The sequence below is a fragment of the Mangifera indica genome, chromosome 2, assembly GCF_011075055.1.
Source record: "Mangifera indica cultivar Alphonso chromosome 2, CATAS_Mindica_2.1, whole genome shotgun sequence".
Taxonomy (NCBI): Eukaryota; Viridiplantae; Streptophyta; class Magnoliopsida; order Sapindales; family Anacardiaceae; genus Mangifera; species Mangifera indica.
Genome location: NC_058138.1, coordinates 5983130 through 6003743, shown reverse-complemented (window position 1 = coordinate 6003743; position 20614 = coordinate 5983130). Strand labels below are relative to the sequence as shown.

The 20614-nt window shown below is 31.0% G+C and overlaps 2 protein-coding genes across 2 annotated transcripts in view; one reads left to right on the top strand and one right to left on the bottom strand.

Moving 5' to 3' along the window:
* Nucleotides 1-20614, top strand: part of LOC123208484 (probable disease resistance protein At4g27220) — a 43984-nt gene that overhangs the window by 12499 nt on the left and 10871 nt on the right. The gene's annotated exons all lie outside the window — the stretch shown is intronic.
* On the bottom strand, nt 2032-3719 carry LOC123208848. The gene is made up of 2 exons (XM_044626442.1): nt 3027-3719; nt 2032-2462 (listed from the first exon to the last, which is right to left on the bottom strand). Exons 1-2 carry the CDS (start codon nt 3436-3438, stop codon nt 2359-2361), a joined length of 516 nt encoding a protein of 171 aa, XP_044482377.1. The 5' UTR covers nt 3439-3719; the 3' UTR covers nt 2032-2358.

Here is a 20614-nt window from a genome sequence, read left to right as displayed (position 1 = left end):
CAGAACATTTTCCATGTTTATCTAATTGCATTTGGATGTTTTTTCATAATTTCTGTAATTTGAATCATCTGCTTCTCTGCAAACTAACCACACTCTTGCCTCTTCAATGCCACTTTTAAATCAGGCCTTGCATTTAGAGTTCTCATGGCACCACGAACTATATGAGAGGTAAGGAAATTTTTCTGCAGAAATTTGTTCCATCAAAATTTGGAAACAGCAGGATTGTCCTTGCAATTGTCGATAGAATCCAGAAGATGCAACAGAAGATCAATTTCTTGTACCTCAGAGCCTTGCATTGCATTTTCTTTGACAGATTAACTATTTTTTCACTTGAAACTTCGTTGCTAATCGAAAATCTAGACAGCAGCCATCACTACTAAATCTACAGAATGAGTCCTGGCACAAGGAGACTTTTGTTTTGTAACCTTATTGCAAAAATCATCTATCTTTATACACTTAATACCCTTCAAACTATAGAGTGGCCCCTTTCCCTTACCATGGATAGTTAGGTCGAAACTTTATGAAACAGATTTAGCGCCTAATTCAGGGCTGCACTCTGTAACACGGAGGATAAACGGCTGTCATCCTGCTTGATCATGAATAATCCATTTCTTTATGGTAATTACCATGTTCAAGATCTAAAGTATGTCACCTAATGCAAACTCTGTCAAGCACATATCCTTCAAAATAGTACCGGCTTCATACCTTTAAACAAAAATACAAAATCACACAAGACAGAGTTAAAAAACAGTCCAATTACAAATCCCAGAAGCTAAGTAAGCCTAAACTAAACAAGCAAAGGAAATTTACCTGTATTGAGAAGCCATTATTGCAGATTGCCCTCCAGGAGACAGCAGAAACTTTTTAATTCTTTCCCATGTCATCTCTGAGATTTGCATAGGATTACCAACAATAGGATTCACACATTTCCAGAGTTTCTAATTCTTACCAACATACAAGTTCATAGCTCCAATTTTCTGCTTTACTACCATCTATTGATCAATAGCAATTTCCAAGGCCTTTTTAAGGATTCCCATATCGAAAGCAATTGATTATATTACCTTCAGTCAGCATTATATTTTCAAATTTCAAGGAATTCAATGTTAGTAACACAACACCTATAAGGCTTTGGACATAATTCAAAGATTTTGGACAACCTGACGTCCCTCATATGACACTACCAGGAATGTTAATCAAGTTCACTGGTGAAGACAATGACAGCTTCCTATGCTCTATATCTCCATTTTGCAACTGATTCAACAATGAAAGCTTTGGATTCATGCTAATAGGATCAAATTCAGTGATTTTCACTACTTTTTTGGACAAAACAACGAGGTTGATTAGGGCAACTGTTTGGCACTAAAGGCTGGTGTGGATAATGATTTCTATAACCATTCTGAGCAAGGTTGAAAAGAGTAAATCCATTCGGGCAAGGCCCATAACAGAACTCTTGGGATTATAGTTAGTACCAGGGTGGTGATAAGTTACAGGTTTCTTGATCTTCCAGAATATCAACTAGTGCACTACTACATTAGCATTTCGCAAGTAGGGAACTTGTACATGAGCAAAAATCATATTATTAGGGACTGAAATGTGTCATCAATTTTAGTCATTAATGAAAGGCCTCTAGCCACAAGACTTTTCCAAAGCCATATGATCTTGGTGATTGCAAGGAGAAGAGCCAAGGCTTTCTGCATCTGAGCAAACAGAATGTCGTATCTTCTCATCCTCAATTGATGGAGAGCATTGGAGTAATCTTTATCTCCAGATATTAAGATTATATTTGCAGGTTACCCAGAACAACAGGTCCACTAAATTTCCTTGTCACTTGCATCCTTAACCCCTACCCATTCAACAAAACAACCCATAGATATTCATTGAAATTCCTGAAAATCTACAACACAGAAAACAAAATTCCTCAAAATATTATACAAATTAGGTAGTTTATCAGATTCGAGGATGAACCCAGGAATTAATATTAGGAGGAGAGACAAGCTAAGTCATGTATATTTGTCCATTTGAGCAATCAAGTTAAATTACATGTTTTTTAATTAGTCATTAACTATATTGTCACTTTACACCAATTTGTTTCTTGAATCTATTATTTAATTTCCATTTCCGAATTTCAGCTCAAGAAAACTTGTACTAACTCTGTCACCCTTTAACCAAGTTACTGGTAAAAGTTTCCATCAATGACTAGAACTTGATGAAAACTGCTTCTGTGGCAACAATGGTTGGATAGAGTTCAACAACAATCTTATCATTGAAGAATGAACTTCAGCTGCTCGATAATAGTCAACAATCTCCAGCCTGCAGGTTGCAATATCAGTCTTCCCTCAGATCTCAATCCTTTGCTGATTATAATCTTTCTGCCCTCTTCATGCTACCCAAAAAATAAAATTCCAAATAGTCTGATGGACAAGTGGATACCAATTCAAACTTATTAGGGCACTGCTTGATATCTGTGAAAGTAAATAATAATAATAATAATGTTAAGCTTCTGCATTGGAAGGGAATTGAAAATTTTTTTCTTTGATATATATCCACTATATAAAAACAATTCTAAATCATACGGTAAAATTGAAGCTAAATGTAGGCAATAATGTAATGGACCACAGGATTATTTTTCAGAAATTGACTACAGTCAAATTAAATATCCTTGCACTAACTTCATCAATATCATATCAAGGAAGACTTAACAGAACAAGGAGATTTCCCAAGTGAATATTGAACATACTGCACCATAATAACAATTAAACTGACAGGAAATAATGAAAAGAGCAAAGCATAAGTACTCAACAAAAAATACAGTGGACCAAAAAGCTTATGATGCCACAACATTTATGGAGATTTCGACAAATAAGTTTCTCTTTGGAATTTACAATGCAGTGGCATCCTGTCACACATTATAAGATGGCTGGGTAAAGAACAACTAATCTGGTATGCTTACAATCAAATGCCATTATAGAGTGATTTCTCATGGAACTTGACCAAAACTACAAAAATTAGATCCCAAAGAAGCTTACATCCCATCATGGCGAGTTTTCCACCAGGGTAATTTAGAAACTTTGTAATCACAGTTCCATCGTCAACTGTGGGAACTCGGTCATGTATTTCCCAATCCCTCGGGGAGAATTTTGCTAACACTATATTGCATTGAATCCTCCTATGCAAATGTTTCACCATCTGTATTTCTATTGATAAAAGACCCAACCAACAGTCCATGAGTTGTAGCATCAGGTACCCAACCTTTTTCCAACATCGGATCCAATAATCGGGATTGATTAGTATGTTACACATAGATGAATCCAAAGTATCATTATTAGAAACTAGTTTATCAATCCCACTTAAAACCATGCGCAAGTGAGATTGGCTAGCCAAACAACAAAGAAGAGTATGCATTGTTTCTTGGTCAGGCACTAAACCCTCATTAACCATCAATAAAAGAAAGCAGAATCCTTAATTCAATTTTGTGCGCTCATGCTTCATATGAGGATGCAATATACTTCCATATCAAGAGCACTACCACACATCCACCAACATTTGTGAGAGAATTATCATTAGTCCTTTAGCCATTTTTAATTTGACAATCCATGCATGATTGTAGTGTAAGTTAAAGTACTATAAGAAGTATTAGAACTGCAAGCCAAACCCCTTAGCCTAATTGCTTTATCCACTTTTCCCATGCCACACATGACACCTGTCAGCATATTGTAAGAAGAAGGTGTAATACCCTCAGATACGTTTCAGGGGCATTTACGTCTTTTAACCCTGTTTTGAGATACTTCCCATTTTTTTTTAAATATATATATATGTTATGTATGGGTGTGTTTATATAAATATATATATGTATATAAATACAAAAAGAAAAAGAAAAAGAAAAAAAAGAGATAAAGAGAAAAAGGGAGATAAAGCTTAGATAAAGGGAGAGAAAAGTCAAAAAAGGCATCTCATACCATTTTTCCATCATTTCTTCTGCCCTTCCAGAAAAATCAGCCCCTTCATGCTTGTTTTCTTCATTTTTAGAAGGAACTTGGATGCTTGGACGAGTTTGAAAGAAGAGTAAGGAAAGAAAAGAAGAATAAACACTTTTGGAGCTTGGTAATCAAAAGATCTCTTCCTTTTCCCTTTACCTATGTTTATATATGTATTGGATGCATGTTATATGAATATGTTAGTATGTTTTGGTGTTGATTTAAGGTGAGTTTGGTGCTCAAAGAAGGAAGAGAAAAAGGAGGGAGCCAATTCAGCAAAGATTGGCTTGAAATAAGGTAAGGGGTATCCTCCTTGATATGTTACATGTTTTAGGCTTTTGGTTTCTTGGATCTATGTTATAAATGAGGATTTTGAAGTTGAGAAATGTTGTTTTTCCATTTGGGATGTCTATGTGTGTGATTTTGTCCATGGCAGAAAGTTGCATAATATTTACAGTTTTTGCCACTGCGTTCATCCCATGTTTCGGCTGCCTTATCTGATGAATTATGAGTGTTATTATATATTTTTGGAAAGCTCTTTGAATCATCTTTTCAACGATATATAGCTTGTATGAATTAGAGATCATTTGGACTGTTAAATATTGTATGAACCAAAAGGACTGCTTTACCAAATAAACAGAGGAGGCAGTTTTGCCATTGATTTCATCTCACGTTTTAACAGTCTTATCTACGGATTTATGAGTGCTATTATATCTTATTGGAAAGCTCTTTGAATTCTCTTTTCAGTGATATATAGTTTGTATGAATTGGGAATCATTTGGATTGTTAAATATTGCATGAACCACAAGGCCTGTTTTACCAAATAAATAGAGGAGGTAGTTTTTGCCATTGATTTTATCTCACGTTTTGACTGTCTTATCTATTGAATTATGAGTGCTATTATAGCTTGTTAGAAAGATCTTTGAATCCTCTTTTCAATGATATATAGCTTTTATAAATTAGAAACTGTTTGAATTGTTAAATTGTATGAAAAAGAAGGTTGTCCTGCTAAATGACTGTTCTGTGAACAGTATTTCGTAGTTTTGGGCAAGAAAGAAAGAAAGAAAGAAAGGAAGAATAAAGAAAAGAAAGGAAAGGAAAGGAAAGGAAAGAAATGAGAGAAAAAAAAAAAGAAAAGAAGAAAAGAAAAAGAAAGAAAAGCAAGAAAAGGAATTTGGGGCTCAAGATTTAGGAGTCGTCCCAAGAGTAATGTCTGGTGAGTTATGAATAAATTTAGATGGAAGCAAAATTACTAAGATATAAGACCCGTATGCATGCTATAAACTATGAGGGGGCACTTTACACTACACCACCCGCAGTAGGGCACGTCCGCAGTAGGACACGTCCGTAGTAGGACATAGACCCCTAGTAGGGTCCGCTCGCAGTAGAGCATGCTCGCAGTAGAACTCAATTCAGATTCAGAAATAGTGTAGTGAAAGAAAGAAAGAGAGCTCAAGCTTAGAAAAGTGTCAAATCCCTATAGTTAGCTTCCAGAAAGTATCAAATAGACACTAGATGGGACAAAGTATGACCCAAATAGTAAAGAATGAACTAGATTACCCCATCAATCTCTTATAGAGGTTAGGATGTGAGGTTGAGTCTCGAAAGTGAGTTAAAACAGGAAAAGAGATAGTTTACTTGATTCTTTCCTCTTACTGAGTGTTCTTATCACTCACTCCCTTTTCTTTCCTGATTGCAAGTACAGGTGATCGAGGTAGCTGCGAGGTAGGGTCGGGTCAACGTAGGTAGATCCAATTGGAGCAGGTTATCTTTGGTTTATATTACATGCATACAGTGGCATGTTCTTAGGGCTGGATTCGAGCCGAGCCGAGCTCGGCTTGCAACCAGCTCGGCCTCGGTTCGATTTATTTATGGGCGGCTTGAGCTCGACTCGAGCCGAACTCGGCTCAGCTCGAGTTCAACTCGTTTTCGGCTCGACTCCTTTTCTGCTCAGCTTGTTTTCGACTCGGCTCGACTCGTTTTTCATATCAAAACGACATCGTTTTGTATATATATATGGATCAAAACGACGTCATTTTGTATAAAAAAATTTTTAAAAAAAAATTTACCAAGCCAACCCGAGCCAGCTCGAGCTTGATCGAGTCGAGTAGAGCTCCGCTCGTTTCGGGCTCAAACCGAGCCGAGCCGAGCTCGAGCTCGAGCTGGCTCAGCTCGAGTCCAGCCCTACATGTTCTTGTCGACTTTTGACTTTTTGAGATTATGGTACAGTTGCATATGGTTACTCCCTGTTTTCAAATGCTTTCAGATGAGTTTTCGTACGAGTATATACATCTTTTGTTTGCTTCCAGACTCTCAGTTTTCTTAGAATAATTTCTAAACACTTTTAGTGATGCGTTTATTTTAAAGTATTTTAAAAAATATATATATATATAGACGCTCCGGATATTAATTCGTAACATTTCTCTTTCGATAAATAGTACTTTTTGGGAGGGGTGTTACAGAAGGATTGAGGGGGCATCTGTTCTTTGACATGTAATGAAATACTTCAGTAGCCTCCATAATCTTTCTATCTGGCAAAGGCTTTCAACAACTCCTAATACGATATAGAACCCAAAACCCAATTTTCGATACAAACCTAATAGAACACCTGCAGAGCATCCTCATACTTTCTCAATTGAAAGTTGCCTACAACAAGAGCTGAGTATATCGCAGAGTCAGAACTATGGAAGAAATAAACATTCTACAAAGAAGTTCATTAGTTTTCCTTATTTCCATATTCTCACAAGACCATGTGATTAGAATATTCCAAGAATCACAATCAGTTATGTTTTTCTCAGCCATTTTGTCCAGGATACGTTTTGCCAGAAAAACTTTACCAGCATTGCAGCAGCCCTCAAGCATAGCATTGTATGGAGAAGTTATGTAACCACATTTGTCTTCCAAGAAATTCATACTCTTCAAATTTTCCTATTGCACAAAGTCCTACTACTAGATCAACAAGCACATCAACAACAGGTGTTCTGCCGTTTTCCATCATCTCTTCAAGAAGATTATTTGCATAATCTAAAGTATGGGTCTCACACATGAATCTAATTAACTCCCTATAAGTCAACCCAACCAGCAAAAGATTTGAAGCTCTCATCAACCTTAACAGTCGGATTCTCTCCCCTAGTTTATTTTCCCTACAAAACAGTGGTATTGTACAGGTATAGAAGCTTAATTCCAGCAATAAAAATCTCGCCTAAAATGATAACGAATCATCCACTCGTTTGCTCAAAATAAGACCTTTTATAATTATTATCTCAACACATAGTTCAAAGTATGAACATTTGGCAAAACTCCTGCTGTCACCATCTCCTTATAAATAAACACCTCCTCTTCAATACCTCTCTTCTTCTTCACAATGGCACCTAACAAAAAGTTAAATACATCAACTGAAGGCTTAAAACCACCCAAATTCATACTCTCATTCACCCTATTACATTTAACAAACGATTCAACTAATGAATCTCACCATATTTTGACAAAACCCCTCCATTTGTTCAACATTTCCAGCCAAATCCAGCTACAAAATTATCTTACCATAAGTCTCAGTTGTGTTGAAACCCTCTTTGGAGAGATACCCATTTAAATATCTTCACAGCAGAGTTCAAGTCGCCAGTGCTATCCAAAACCCGGATAAGATTATCCGGGTATAGCTTATTCCTCAAAGATTGAACTTTTGCTTCATAATCAGTAACTTGGAGTGTTTTAGCACACGAAAGTGAAGAAATACAGGCAGTTAAATTAACCTATTTGAGGATTTTGTTTGAAAATGTTAAAGAGGAACGCTTACTGGCCGTTGAAGGAGCTCATAAACAAGCTGAGACAATTCGGCATTGCTCAAACAGAACCCTAAACCAAAGAAGGGAAAAACCGAAAAGAGGAAATTTGGAACTTGAAATAAGCAATACAAGGAAGCTTAATGTTGCGGATTGAACAATTCAGAGGCAGTTATTGGTGATGGCGTGAGACGGTGTCGTTTTGGAACTGTGTTTTATTGCTTAATGCTTTTTAATTGTATGTAATCACATGATATACTGTTGTATTGTCTTGTTAACTGTAATTATTTAGTTGATACGTTGTCGTTTTATTAATAGGGTGTGTTACCTTAAATAATGGAAGAATAATATAAAGTATTCAGTTGTGCTGTAAAACCCATATTAAATTTCCCTCTTTCTATCCTATAACCTTTCTTTGCTTCTGGAATTTCTTGATTCTTGAATTCAACGCGACTTCGTGCAACACTTAATCACTGACCAAAAAGTGATTCAGATTGAATGTGGAACTTTGGTATATTGTTCAGAAATGAGACTTTCTCTGCTAGTTTGTGATTTTGTGTTTGTGACTTTCATTGGGATAAGTTTTGGGCTGCAGTAGGGGAATAGCTCCATTGGGCTTTTATGGCTGCATCTCTAGGCCTATAAAATTTGTTTAGTGACATTTATCCCGATAATGAATTATAATTAGGGATATTAATTAATTAATAATAATTTTTTTGTCCAAAACTTTTTAGGCAAACGTACAGTAGTTTTATTTTTATAAGCAAATTTAATTTTAATTCTAAGAATACTCTCTCGGTTAATTACGTCATTCTCGACTATTTACATCACTCTCAGTTAATTATGTTGAATTTGATATAATTTTTTTCGAAGATTTGATAAGTTTTGATTCGAAGATTCAGTAAGTCATATTTTAAGGATTCAAAACATATTTGAAAATTAATAAATTTTCGTTGAAATACGGATAGAAACGAAAAAATTAACATAAGCAAGGAAAATGGTGAGTGCGTAGAGTACGTAAAGGATGCGTAGGGTGAGTAACGGGTGCGTAGGATTCGTAAAAGGTACGTAAGAATTATATATAATATATAATTATTATTTATATATTATATTAAATATTATAATATTTAATATAATATACATAAAATATTAATTATATATATATGGGGGTGCGTAAGGTGCAAAGGTGTGTGCATTTTTACGCACCCTCTGATTAGATTTTTTTATATTTATATATTATATATAATTTTTACGCACCTTTTACACAACTTACACACTCGTTACGTACTCTATGCACTCTACACACCACCTGTTTGCATTTATTATTTTCCTTATTTATGCTAATTTTTTCATTCTTATCTGTACTTTAACAAAAATTTATCGATTTTCAAATGTGTTTTGACTCCCTACAACATAACTTACTGAATCTTCGAATCAAAATTTATTAAATCTTTGAAAAAATTATGTCAAATTCAACATAATTAACTGAAAGAGTATTATTGGAATTAAAATTAAATTTACTTATAAAAGTAAAACCACTGTATGTTTACCTAAAAAGATTTAGGCAGAAAAATTATTATTGATTTTAATTAATATCCCTTATCATTAATAATTTTTTCTTAACATTACCCAATCTGAGTTGGCTCTTACTTGGTTGGATGTTTAGCTCAAACGAGTCACTCCAACAAAAGTAGTCCTAGCTTGAGATTGAGTCAAATCAGTTTGATTTAATTTAGTTGTCAATAGATTGATCCTTTTAGTAACTTTTTATCTTCTTCAAAACTCTGGTTTTTTTTTTTTTTAAGATTCTTCGTCTTTATCTTTGGTGGTCATTTTTCTTCATTTTCAACAATTTCTCTGACAAACTCATCATTAATCTAACAAATCGAGTTCAATTTCAGGTTGACTCTTGTTTAAACTTGACTTGACTAAACTCAAATTCTATCATATTTAATATTAATATAACATTAATAATGATAACCTTGAAAATAATAGTTGACTTGACTTAATAATGTCACATATATCTGGCATAATTTATTTGAATTAGGGGTTGAAAGTAATTGTATTTAATATTTGTGTTTAGTAGGGGTCTCAACCTTTATTTGTTTATTGTCAATTTTTAAATTTTAAATTTAAACTAAATCAATGCAATAATTATAAATATATAAATGTCATGCTTAGCCGTCAATTATTTGATAATATCTAGCAGATAATCACCTTTTCAATGTTGCTTTGTGATGGATTTAGTCATGATAGTTAGTTGGATATATTTAATAAAAAAATAATAGAAATTAGATTTTTCAATAAAAAAAAGCCATGGTAATTAAAAAAAAATTGAAAATTCATTCTGTTCAGTTGTAAAACAAATTTCAAATCTTTTGCATATGTGAGATCATTTATATAGATAAATATTCATTAACTTATAATATTACAAAAAATAATTATTCGCTTTTGGGTTATTAACCGTAAATTTGTATTTTTATCCTTTCAAAAATTATATAGGATTTGTATTTTTTTTTTTTTAAACAAAAAATCTCATTAGAATCAGACTATCCTTTTGAAATTGATTTGACTTTTTTAAATTTTATTTGAGTTAGATTATTTTTTTAGAATTGAATAAATTAGTACAAACAAAAAAAAAACTAACAATGGCCGACTCTTTAACTAAATAATTTGATTTTAATATATCAATAATCTGCTCTCATATTTTGCAATTCTAATATATTATTATAGCATAAGATGATAGCTCGACATTCTCATATTTTTCTTTCTTTAAGCAACAACACTCTTTCCTTTCTTTCTTTCCCCTCTCAAAAGCACAAAGCCTTGAATAACAAATATTAGAACAACAGCCCAACAAGGCAAATTCCAATTGCATCGCTCAGGCGGGTAATTGTTAGGATAAAATGAATATGGGAATGGTGATTTTGCACTTGAAGCATTAGAATATGACCAAATATATGTAAAATGTCGTGTTATTGCAATTGATTCTATGGGTTTATTTGAGCTTAGGTTTAATTTCAAATTTTCTAATCAAATTTTATTTATTTGAGATGATAAACAGTAATATTGATAAAATTGAAGAGTCCTAGAAGAACCAAATTCTATTATTAACATCAGACTTAAGTTTTGCTTAAAGTTAACAAGTTGATCAATTTTCAATGAGTTTGATTATTCAAAATTTCAAGTCAAATACTAAATCGAGTATGAACGAGTTTGGCTTCAATCCCCTCCTAATTTAGAATTTAAGATTTTAAATTAAAAAAATCAAAAAATATATTTTATTATCATTTTATCTGATCAATTTATAAGTTTTTAGTTTATTAACAAAGTAATTATATAACAAATATAAAAATTTAAGATCAATTGTAAAAATAAAATATTTTAATTAAAATTTTTGATAAAATTTATTTAGTCAATAATATATCCAGTTAATTATATTAAAATAAATTAACTACTTTATAGGATAACTTAAAAAACCAGCAAAAGTTTGAGGCGTGCTTATGTGTCGCTGTAATTAAAAGATTTTATTTACAAAGAGAATAATCAGGGAGATTCAACAAGCTCATCTAAATAGAGGTATACATAATTCAATATAAATTATAAAATTAAATTAAATTACTTAAAAATTATAGTTTGATTTGTAAAATAGTTTAGTTTGAGTTAAAATTTTTTAAATAATTTTTTCAATTCAAATTACTATTTGAACGATTTTCAAATCGAATTAAACAGTAAACCATATTTTTAATATATATATAAACTATATTTGACAAAATTTTCTAATAAGTAATTAAGTATATAACTTGTTTTTTATATTTATTTTGTTATTTTTTGTACATGTATAGGGTTTATATATTTTATATTTATTTTACATGTGTATATTATGTTTTATAAAACTATAATTCAATTAATTTTATTAAATACACACACACATACATATATATATATATGATTTTAAAAGATTGAAATAAATGATTTTAAAATATTCAAACTATAGTAGTTGAATCGTGTATTGTATAGTATATTAAAAACTCAATTTTCTATATTATATATTATATTGTATGATATACCTTTTAAAAATTAAAATAATAAATTACTAAGAAGATATTGTAATTGTGGCGTGATCATTTTAAAAAATATCACATACCTTTAATATTTTAAAATTTTTCATATATACTCGTAATGCATTATCATTTTTTTTTTAAAGTGTATCAATTTATATATGTAATATATATTGTATTATAAGATATGTATTAGATCGTATGATATGTTTATTGTATCGTGTTAATATAATACATCTTACGATACGTATCATTTAATATATATATTGTATTTTATCGTAAGATATAATACGTATCATATATCGTAAAATACTAATAATTATGATTCAAACTTTAATTTAAATTAAACTAAACCATAATTTTTTTGTTTGGTTTGATTTGGTTTAAAAATTTTTTAAATTATTTTTTTAGTTTGCTTTGAAAAACCTTTCAAATCATATCAAATCAAATCATGCATATATTTATATCTAAAATTTTTCAAGAACAGTAACATCAAAAGAACATATTGACCCCAATAGAAAAGAAGTTTAGAAGAAAGAAGATGTATATCTATTGAGAAATGAGAACTCCATTAACAAAAAGGTTCAAGCAACTTGATATTTCACCCTTCCTCCTTTATGTTTGATTTTCTTCTCTCTCATCTTCCCTTTCAAACACTAGAGAATATTTCGTTCACACAATGGTAAGTTTTATTGTCAAATTAATTGAATTTAATTTAAAAGAAATATTTAATTTAGATAATATTTTATTATCAAAATTATTTTTATTATTTTAAAGATTATTAGATATAAATTATTATTATATTTAATAAAATTTAATAAAAATAAATATATATAAATAATTATTATATTTAGTTAGACATTAAAAAAATATATTAATATATTATTTTACTTAAATACCTTTCAATAAAATTATTATAAAATATTGTTAATATAATTTATTATATTAATTAAAAATAAGAATTCTTTAATTAATTAAGCAACAAACAAACACATTGACAAATTTAAAAAAGAGAAAAAAAAAAAAAGACAAAAGGGTAACCAGTTTTGTTTTAAGAAGTGGCTATGTTACGAGAAACCTTAACACAAGTGAAAAAAAAGAAGTTGAACAATCGACAAATTTAGATGTCACAGTGCGTACAAAACTGCAGCGTATTAATTCATTCTTTATTAATTCTGTGAACACACCTCGATTTAATCGATCGATCACTTATCTTTAGAGGACCACAGGGAAATTAAAAGGGATTACAGGGAAAAAATAATTAACATCTTTTATTATTTATAAACTAAACAAATAATATAAATAATAAAAAATAAATTAACAAAATAATTTTTATTAAATCTCAACTAATCCATATTTTATTGGATAAAAGGGTAAGACAGTAATTACTTCAAAGGGATAACATAAGAAACTATATCTACAAGCACAAAAGAGTGAGTTTGAATTCTTTTTTAATAATATTTTAAAAATAAATTTATAATTAATTTAATTTAATAATTATTAGACCAATTATTAAATGCAAGATCTTATCTATTTAATTGTGATTAGATCTATTCAAAAAAAAAAATCAAACTTAAATAATATTTAATTAAAAAATTTATAAGCACAACTATATATATTAAATCATCTTTGTTAAAAAAAGTCATTAATGAATCGTCTTTATCAAAAACGAAGATATTAGAAAAATGGTCACTAAGAGAGAAGATTGCCAAAGAGAGAGAGGGCTAGAGAAAGAGAGCATTGTAGAAATAAAAACCTAGCAAGAGGGAAAATATAATATTTTAAAATGTAATCCTAAAAAAAAAATATTAGTTTTATAAATTAACAGAGAGAAATTGATAAAGTTTTATTATTTTTAATAAATTATAGTTAAATAATAATTTTACTTTTGAAACTAACTAATTCTGTTAATTTTAATCATTATAGATTATAGTTTAGATTTTTAATATTTAACAAATATCAGTTTGGAGATTCGACCAACCTTGGGTGAGGATAAGTATTTTGGTCTCATATTTACTCCCCACCAGCCTTTTTTGTCATGTAACTCTAGGGGTGTTAAAAAAGGATTAACCGAATTGGTTTGTCAATTTTTTAAATCAAACCAAATTTTTAATTTGGAATAAATTATGAATCAAAACTAAACCAATTTAAAAATTAATCGATTTTGAATTGAACCAAAAAATCAATTAATTGAATCGAATTTTGGTTAACAGTGTTTTTAACTGAATTTTAAAAATTTATTATATTTTATTATTTTTTGAAAATATGCTAAATATTTTATTCAATTTTTTTTAAATCGGTTTGGTTTGATTGACCAATTTTAAAAATTAAATAAATCAATAATTAAATCAAAAAATTAATTTTTTTATATTTTTAAACTGATATTCAAATTAATTTTTTAAATAATTTATTTTTTATTCAAATTTTTAATTAAAAATTAGTTTGATTCACTTAGCGAATAATTTTAAACACCCAAAGTAACTGATGCTAATCCAGTCCTTGAGTCTTATTAAAATAGACTTCTCATTGCACAAATGCCGAAGTAGAAAGCAAATGCACATGGCCTCTAAAGGTGTGTCCTATTCAGACTCAAGTCGCTCCAAAAAATAATTCCTATTGCACAACGCAAAAGACTTATTCCCACCCAATATCTACATGTAAAATTAAAAAAATCTAAACATTCATCTAAAGGTTAGTCTATTTTCAAATTTTTTTTATTAGAGTTGAAAATAAAATTATTATTTTATTAATAATATTAAAAAATATATAATTTTATTTTTTTCTTAAGTTTTAAAAATTAATATTTCATCTCGATCTTAACTTGGAAAAGTAACTTTTTTTTTCTCTATTTTCCTATGGTTTTTTTCTCTTGAATGACTACGACAGTGACAACCACTATTTGCACCACTTTCCTCCTTTCGACTCTCTCCTTCCTCGATTGTCTCTCTCCAAGAAAACGAAGCCCTAGTGCAACGAAGCCCATAAAGAAAGAGTCTTTGTCGAATTGACATTGGACAATGCTGATCGGCTTTGAAGAAAGGTGAATCACACAATGGAATCTTCGTCTAGAATCGATTTGACGAATTACATTGACAAATCTAGAGAAGCTAGTTGAGACTTCTTCGGGCATCGTTGTCATTGACAAGAAAGGAAGAAGGATGGGATGAAGATGACTCGGTTGGAGAATGGTCGTCTGAGAAAAAAGGGAAGAAAGTAAATCCTAAAAAGGGAAAAATATAATTTTTCAAACTTTTGGATAAGAGAAATTATTAGTTTTTTAAATTAGAAAAGAAAAATAAGATAAAATTATATATTTTTTAATATTATTAGTAAAATAATAGTTTTACCCTTTAGTCTTAACAAAAAATTTTTGAGTAATTAAAAATGTACTAAACTTTGGATGAATATTCAGATTTTTGAAATCTTGTAATCAATGCAAAGGCAGCAAACCTTGGGTGGGAAACGGGAATATGTCTTTTGACCAATAAAAAATTTAACACATCAGAGAAGTGCTCACAAACAACAAAAAGAACACAAGGCCTTGTGCTGAAATTTGAAATAGGACTTTTTGGCCCATAATATATATTTTTTATGTACCATTTCATAATATCGAGAGAAGTCCATTTTTGTCCTGTTTAGTTACTAGCAGTTATAAAAGACTGGAAGAGGAATAATACTAAAATAATAATAATTTGAACAGAGAATGTTGAAAATTATAATAATATTTAAAACAATTTGAGTAAAAGCAATAATTGAAACTTGAAGGACTGAAAAGCAATATTTTGCCAAAGTATTATTTGTATCTTACTATATATAATATATATTTTATGATATAATATAATATAGATAAAAAATAATATGTATTATAAGATATATTTTAATGATAACAAACTAATATGTCTCTAAGCATATTAACTAATGATTTTATTTGAATGTGAGCTTAGATTACAAAAATTTATCAAATGCACTTGAAGGAGTTTTAAGATGGAAATGAAAAACAAAGCTCAAGTGAAGAATTTTTGAAGATTTGAAATAAAACTCAAGTTTAGGTAGACATGTTTGTAATTTGGAGCATTCATTTTGATTAGAATATTTATTTGCATGGAATAGCTCACTTGAAAACTCATTTTCATATCTTTCACATTTTGGGTTAAAATGTCGTTTTTCAAACTTATTTGGTTAAGCCAATTTTTTCACCAAAGTTTATTAATTCTTTTAAAATGATGAAGTTTTGTGAACTATATTTTCATATCTTAAAGTTGGTTTTGAAAGAATTTTCAAAAAGGGTTAAATTGTCACTTTTCAAAGTTTTAGTGGTCAAATTGTAGTTTTTAAAAATTTAGGGGGTAAAATATAATAAAATTCGGTCGACCGAATTTGACCGACCGAGTTCTTCGATGGCAACTTCCGAATTGTCCAGAAGCCATGTATTTTGGCTTCCAGAAATTTGATCAACTGAATTAAATTCGATCGACTGAATTTTGGTTTGAATTTTCCAACGGCTAGTGCCACGTAAGCTCCACGGAAGTGTCATGTCACATCTGATTGACTAAATTACATCTGGTCAATCGAATTGTGCATTTTTTGGAAAACTAAAACGGCTATTCTTTGTGCACAACGGTAACTTTCCTTATTTTCCCCTATATAAACCCAATCAAATTCGTTCGAAAAGAACTTTTGCCACCAAGAACTTTCACATATTTGAGAGAAAATTAGTTTTGAGCTATTCACTTACAAATTCTTTTCTCTAATCAAAACCCTTGCTCATACATTTTGTAATTTTATTTGCATTGGGTTGCATTAAGTTTTAACTTTCATATATATTCTTTGAGAGAGATCATATTTCAATTTCGTACTAAATTCATACTATAAAAGAGTGAGGTTCACTTTTGGAGAGATTAAAAAATTTCTAGTGAAAGAAATTAAGCTTTAACATTTGTAAAAGTTAATAGCACCTTGGAAGCTATTTTGGGTGTGAAGAAAAGTTTGGTTAAGGTTTTGGTCAACCAAGGATTAGTGGAATACTCCAAGGGAGAAAACTTAGAGAAGTGGATGTAGGCCGGGTTGAGCCGAACCACTATACATCGCGTGTTTGATTTTCTCTTCCCTTAAACTCATACTTTATGTTATGTTATTTTGATTGTATTGATTATTTGAAATATTTTAGTTATTCTCATAAATTGGATTAAAAATAGGCAACATTCATTGATTTGAATAAATTGTTTTAATTCTCAAATTTGGTAAAGATTGTTTTAAAATTGCCTTGTTCACCCCCACTCTTAGGCCATTTGATCCTACAATTATACGATATAGTAAACATATCGTACGATAGGGTTGGATTCGAGCCGAGCCAGCTCGAGCTCAAGCTTGGCTCGGCTCGGTTCTAGCCTGAAACGAGCCGGGCTTTGGTCAGCTCGATCGAGCTCGAGCTGGCTCGGCTTGGCAGGGCAGATTTTTTAAAAAAATTTTTTATACAAAACGACGTCGTTTAATCCATATATATATACAAAACGATGTCGTTTTGATATGAAAAACGAGCCGAACTGAGCCAAAAACAAGCCGAGCAAAAAACGAGCGGAACTCAAGCCGAGCCAAGTTCAGCTCGAGTCGAGCTCGAGCCGCCCCTAAATAAAGCGAGTCGAGCCCGAGCTGGCTGCGAGCCGAGCTCGGCTCGGCTCGAATCCAGCCTTATAGTATGATGTGATATATATCCTACAACACAATATATATTACTAATACAGATCGATACATTTTTTAGAGAAAATGATAATGTAATAGGAATGTATATGGAAAATTTTAAATTTATAAAGGTACTTATGATATTTTTCAAAATAATGAAGTGTTAATTATATTTTTTATTATTTTATTAATATTTTATTATTTTGTTTCTTAAAAGCTGTATTATACGATACAATATTTGATACAAATACTTAAAATTAGGGTTTTGATGCACAATACGATACACGAGTCAATTATCATAATTCTGAGTTAGTAGCTATAAATAATGAACTATGTTATTTTATAAAAGCATTTATATTACTCTGTGTGATTTTGATACTTGTTTGATGATTATATCGGTATTTATAAAAGCTATAAATAATGCACTATAACGTAAATTAAATCATATCGGTATATATCCATATCTAATATCAAGTCCTTCAAGCCAAAATGGGTCAACAGGTCAACCTATGCATCTCCTTTTCAAGTCTTCAAGTATGTTACCTCCGTGCCTTTTGATTGATCTTAGGTATTATATCACTTTTCCTAAATACACTTTATTCAAGTGAAATAAAATAAAAACATATTCTAATTTTGTTTTTGTAAAACAAGAAACCTCAAAATATATTTAAGAAGAGTTATATGAGAAGAGAAGTATATTAAGAATATTAAGAGAAGACAGAGCTTCCAAACCCTATTTTTATAAAATTTATGAACATACCTACTAAAAAATAATTAAACATTCATCCGAAAATTCATTAGTTATATACAAAGCCATGTACACATCTAAACAAATACACGTATAAATAATTAAAATTATAAATAATTACACAAAAATATACGATAAAGAATGACATAAACAATATACAACAAAAAATACCATATTTAATAATTACAAATTACATAAGAAAGTATATATACAACCCTCACATAAATATGGTTGTTGAAATATGCTATTAATTTTAAGATTATAGTTACCGTCGTGTGGTTACTGCTTGAAAAAGATTAATTATCTCCCTACTTTTGATAATTTATCAAACACAGTTTTGAATTGCACAGATATTGGGTGCAAATAGCTGCCCAAGGAAGATTGAAGGGTAAAGGAAGTGTAACCAAATAAAGGGAGTATGTATTGAAAATTCATTATTCACCACTGCTGCTACATTTCTTTACATTAGCAGCTGCTGCTACTGATTCTGGGCATCCGCACGCATCAATTTCAATCCCAGTGTATGAGGCTGCGAATGGTGGATGGCTCCAGTCAGTTTTCACCTGCCCAACTTGTGTAGCCCAGTCATCCGCATTCCATATTGAACTGTACACGCCCATCGGTTGATTCTTTGGAAAGGGAATTCCTTTGTGTTCCAAGTTGGTGTGCACTCTAATTGGGGTCTCATCCATCATAAATCTGAAACATTTTTATATAGATATTAGACAATTCATTTCGCAAAGACGTGGGTTAAAATGAATGAGATATATTTTTACCCCTGTAACCAGAGGAGTCATTTGGAATCATAAAGAAACTGGGTGGGGTCTGATATGTATGGTATTGTGATAAGCCACGGTGATTGAAGGAGACATTACAGAGTATACATGTTTCTCTTGTAGATCTGAATGGGACCCAAGGGGCATGTAAAAGTCATCCAAGATTCGTTCCCTTCGCGGAAATTACTGTGAGAGTCCTTGGTGGGGACGAACCACAGGTCCATCCTCTCTTCCTGTTAACTACGCCATTCATTTACACATTGGTTTGGACAAGGGGAGGTTCACCTGTAGTGTTCCCCAGGAACTCAAAATCAAACTCATTATGATTTGGACCGTCTGATGACATCTGTGTTATGTAAAAGAAAAATCAAACTCAGAAACATGTAAAAATGAACACACAAGTAATACTTATTGATGGAGTCTGACAGTTCTACAGCTAGTAAGGATCCAAATTAAGCAATATAGATGGTTGGTTCTGTATGATGATGATTACTCAAACGAATGGAAGAAGAAAACATGTAGCTCGGTTACATAGCTCTAATGGGGACTGTGAGAAATAAATATGACATTAATGACTTTCACCAGGGTGACAAGAGCAGGTAGCTGGTGCTAGCAATTATTAGCTTGGCTAATAATACTGTTTCATGAATCCAGATAGAGCCAAACGTGAGTTTTGTCGGTAAATAAAAGAGTCGGCTGAATTCCTTCAACATTATTGAATGAGGTGCCGCCCCTAGGAGTAGATAAGCTTTGTTATTACAAAATATTTAGCAGATAAATAAAACGAGTTAAGATAAAATAATGGGCAAATGACTATGTCCCACCCAAAGTTTGGTATAAAAACACTTTCTATCCATTAACTATTAAAAATTTAAATATTTATTTATCTATTAAAATTTATTATTATTATCAAAAATAAAATTATCATTTACAAATTTTATTTAAACTTATATTTTTATTATTATCCTTAAGTTTTAAATTTTTATTTTTCCCCCAACCTCAAATTTTTCAAGTTTAAAAAATGACTCTCTCCCCCCTCGCCCCCCCCCCCCCCCCCCATCTAGGGTTTCCACTCTCATATTTTCTCCACACACGCTACCCTCTATTTTTTGAAAAATCACAGTTTCACCCCTCTTCAATTTCAGTTTCAATTTTTTATCATTATGGACGTCTTTCTCCTTTGTCGTCGAGTTGCTTCTCCTTTGAGATTTCACTTGATTTCGACCCTCATTCGGTTGATGGGAGTCATCAAGGAGGAAGGTTGGCATTAGCGAAGTGGAGTACATTGGACCTACTCGATCTCAGTGGACTATGGTGACAGGAAATCGAGAAGGAGGCGCTTGATGACAATGAAAAAGAAAAGAAAAATCACGTCTAGAGGTCACTGAGAAAGAGCGAACTCACCAGAGACTGATACTAGACGTGACGTCGAAAACTGAAATAAGAGATCAGGTGTGTGTCAGTACTATTTCAAAATCTTGGGGTGGTGACCGTAAAGAGAAAAATATGTGAGAGATTTTGAAGATTTACCAAGGAACCCCTAAGACCTTAGGGGAATAGCAAGTTTTGATACCTAAAGAAAAAAGTAATATGG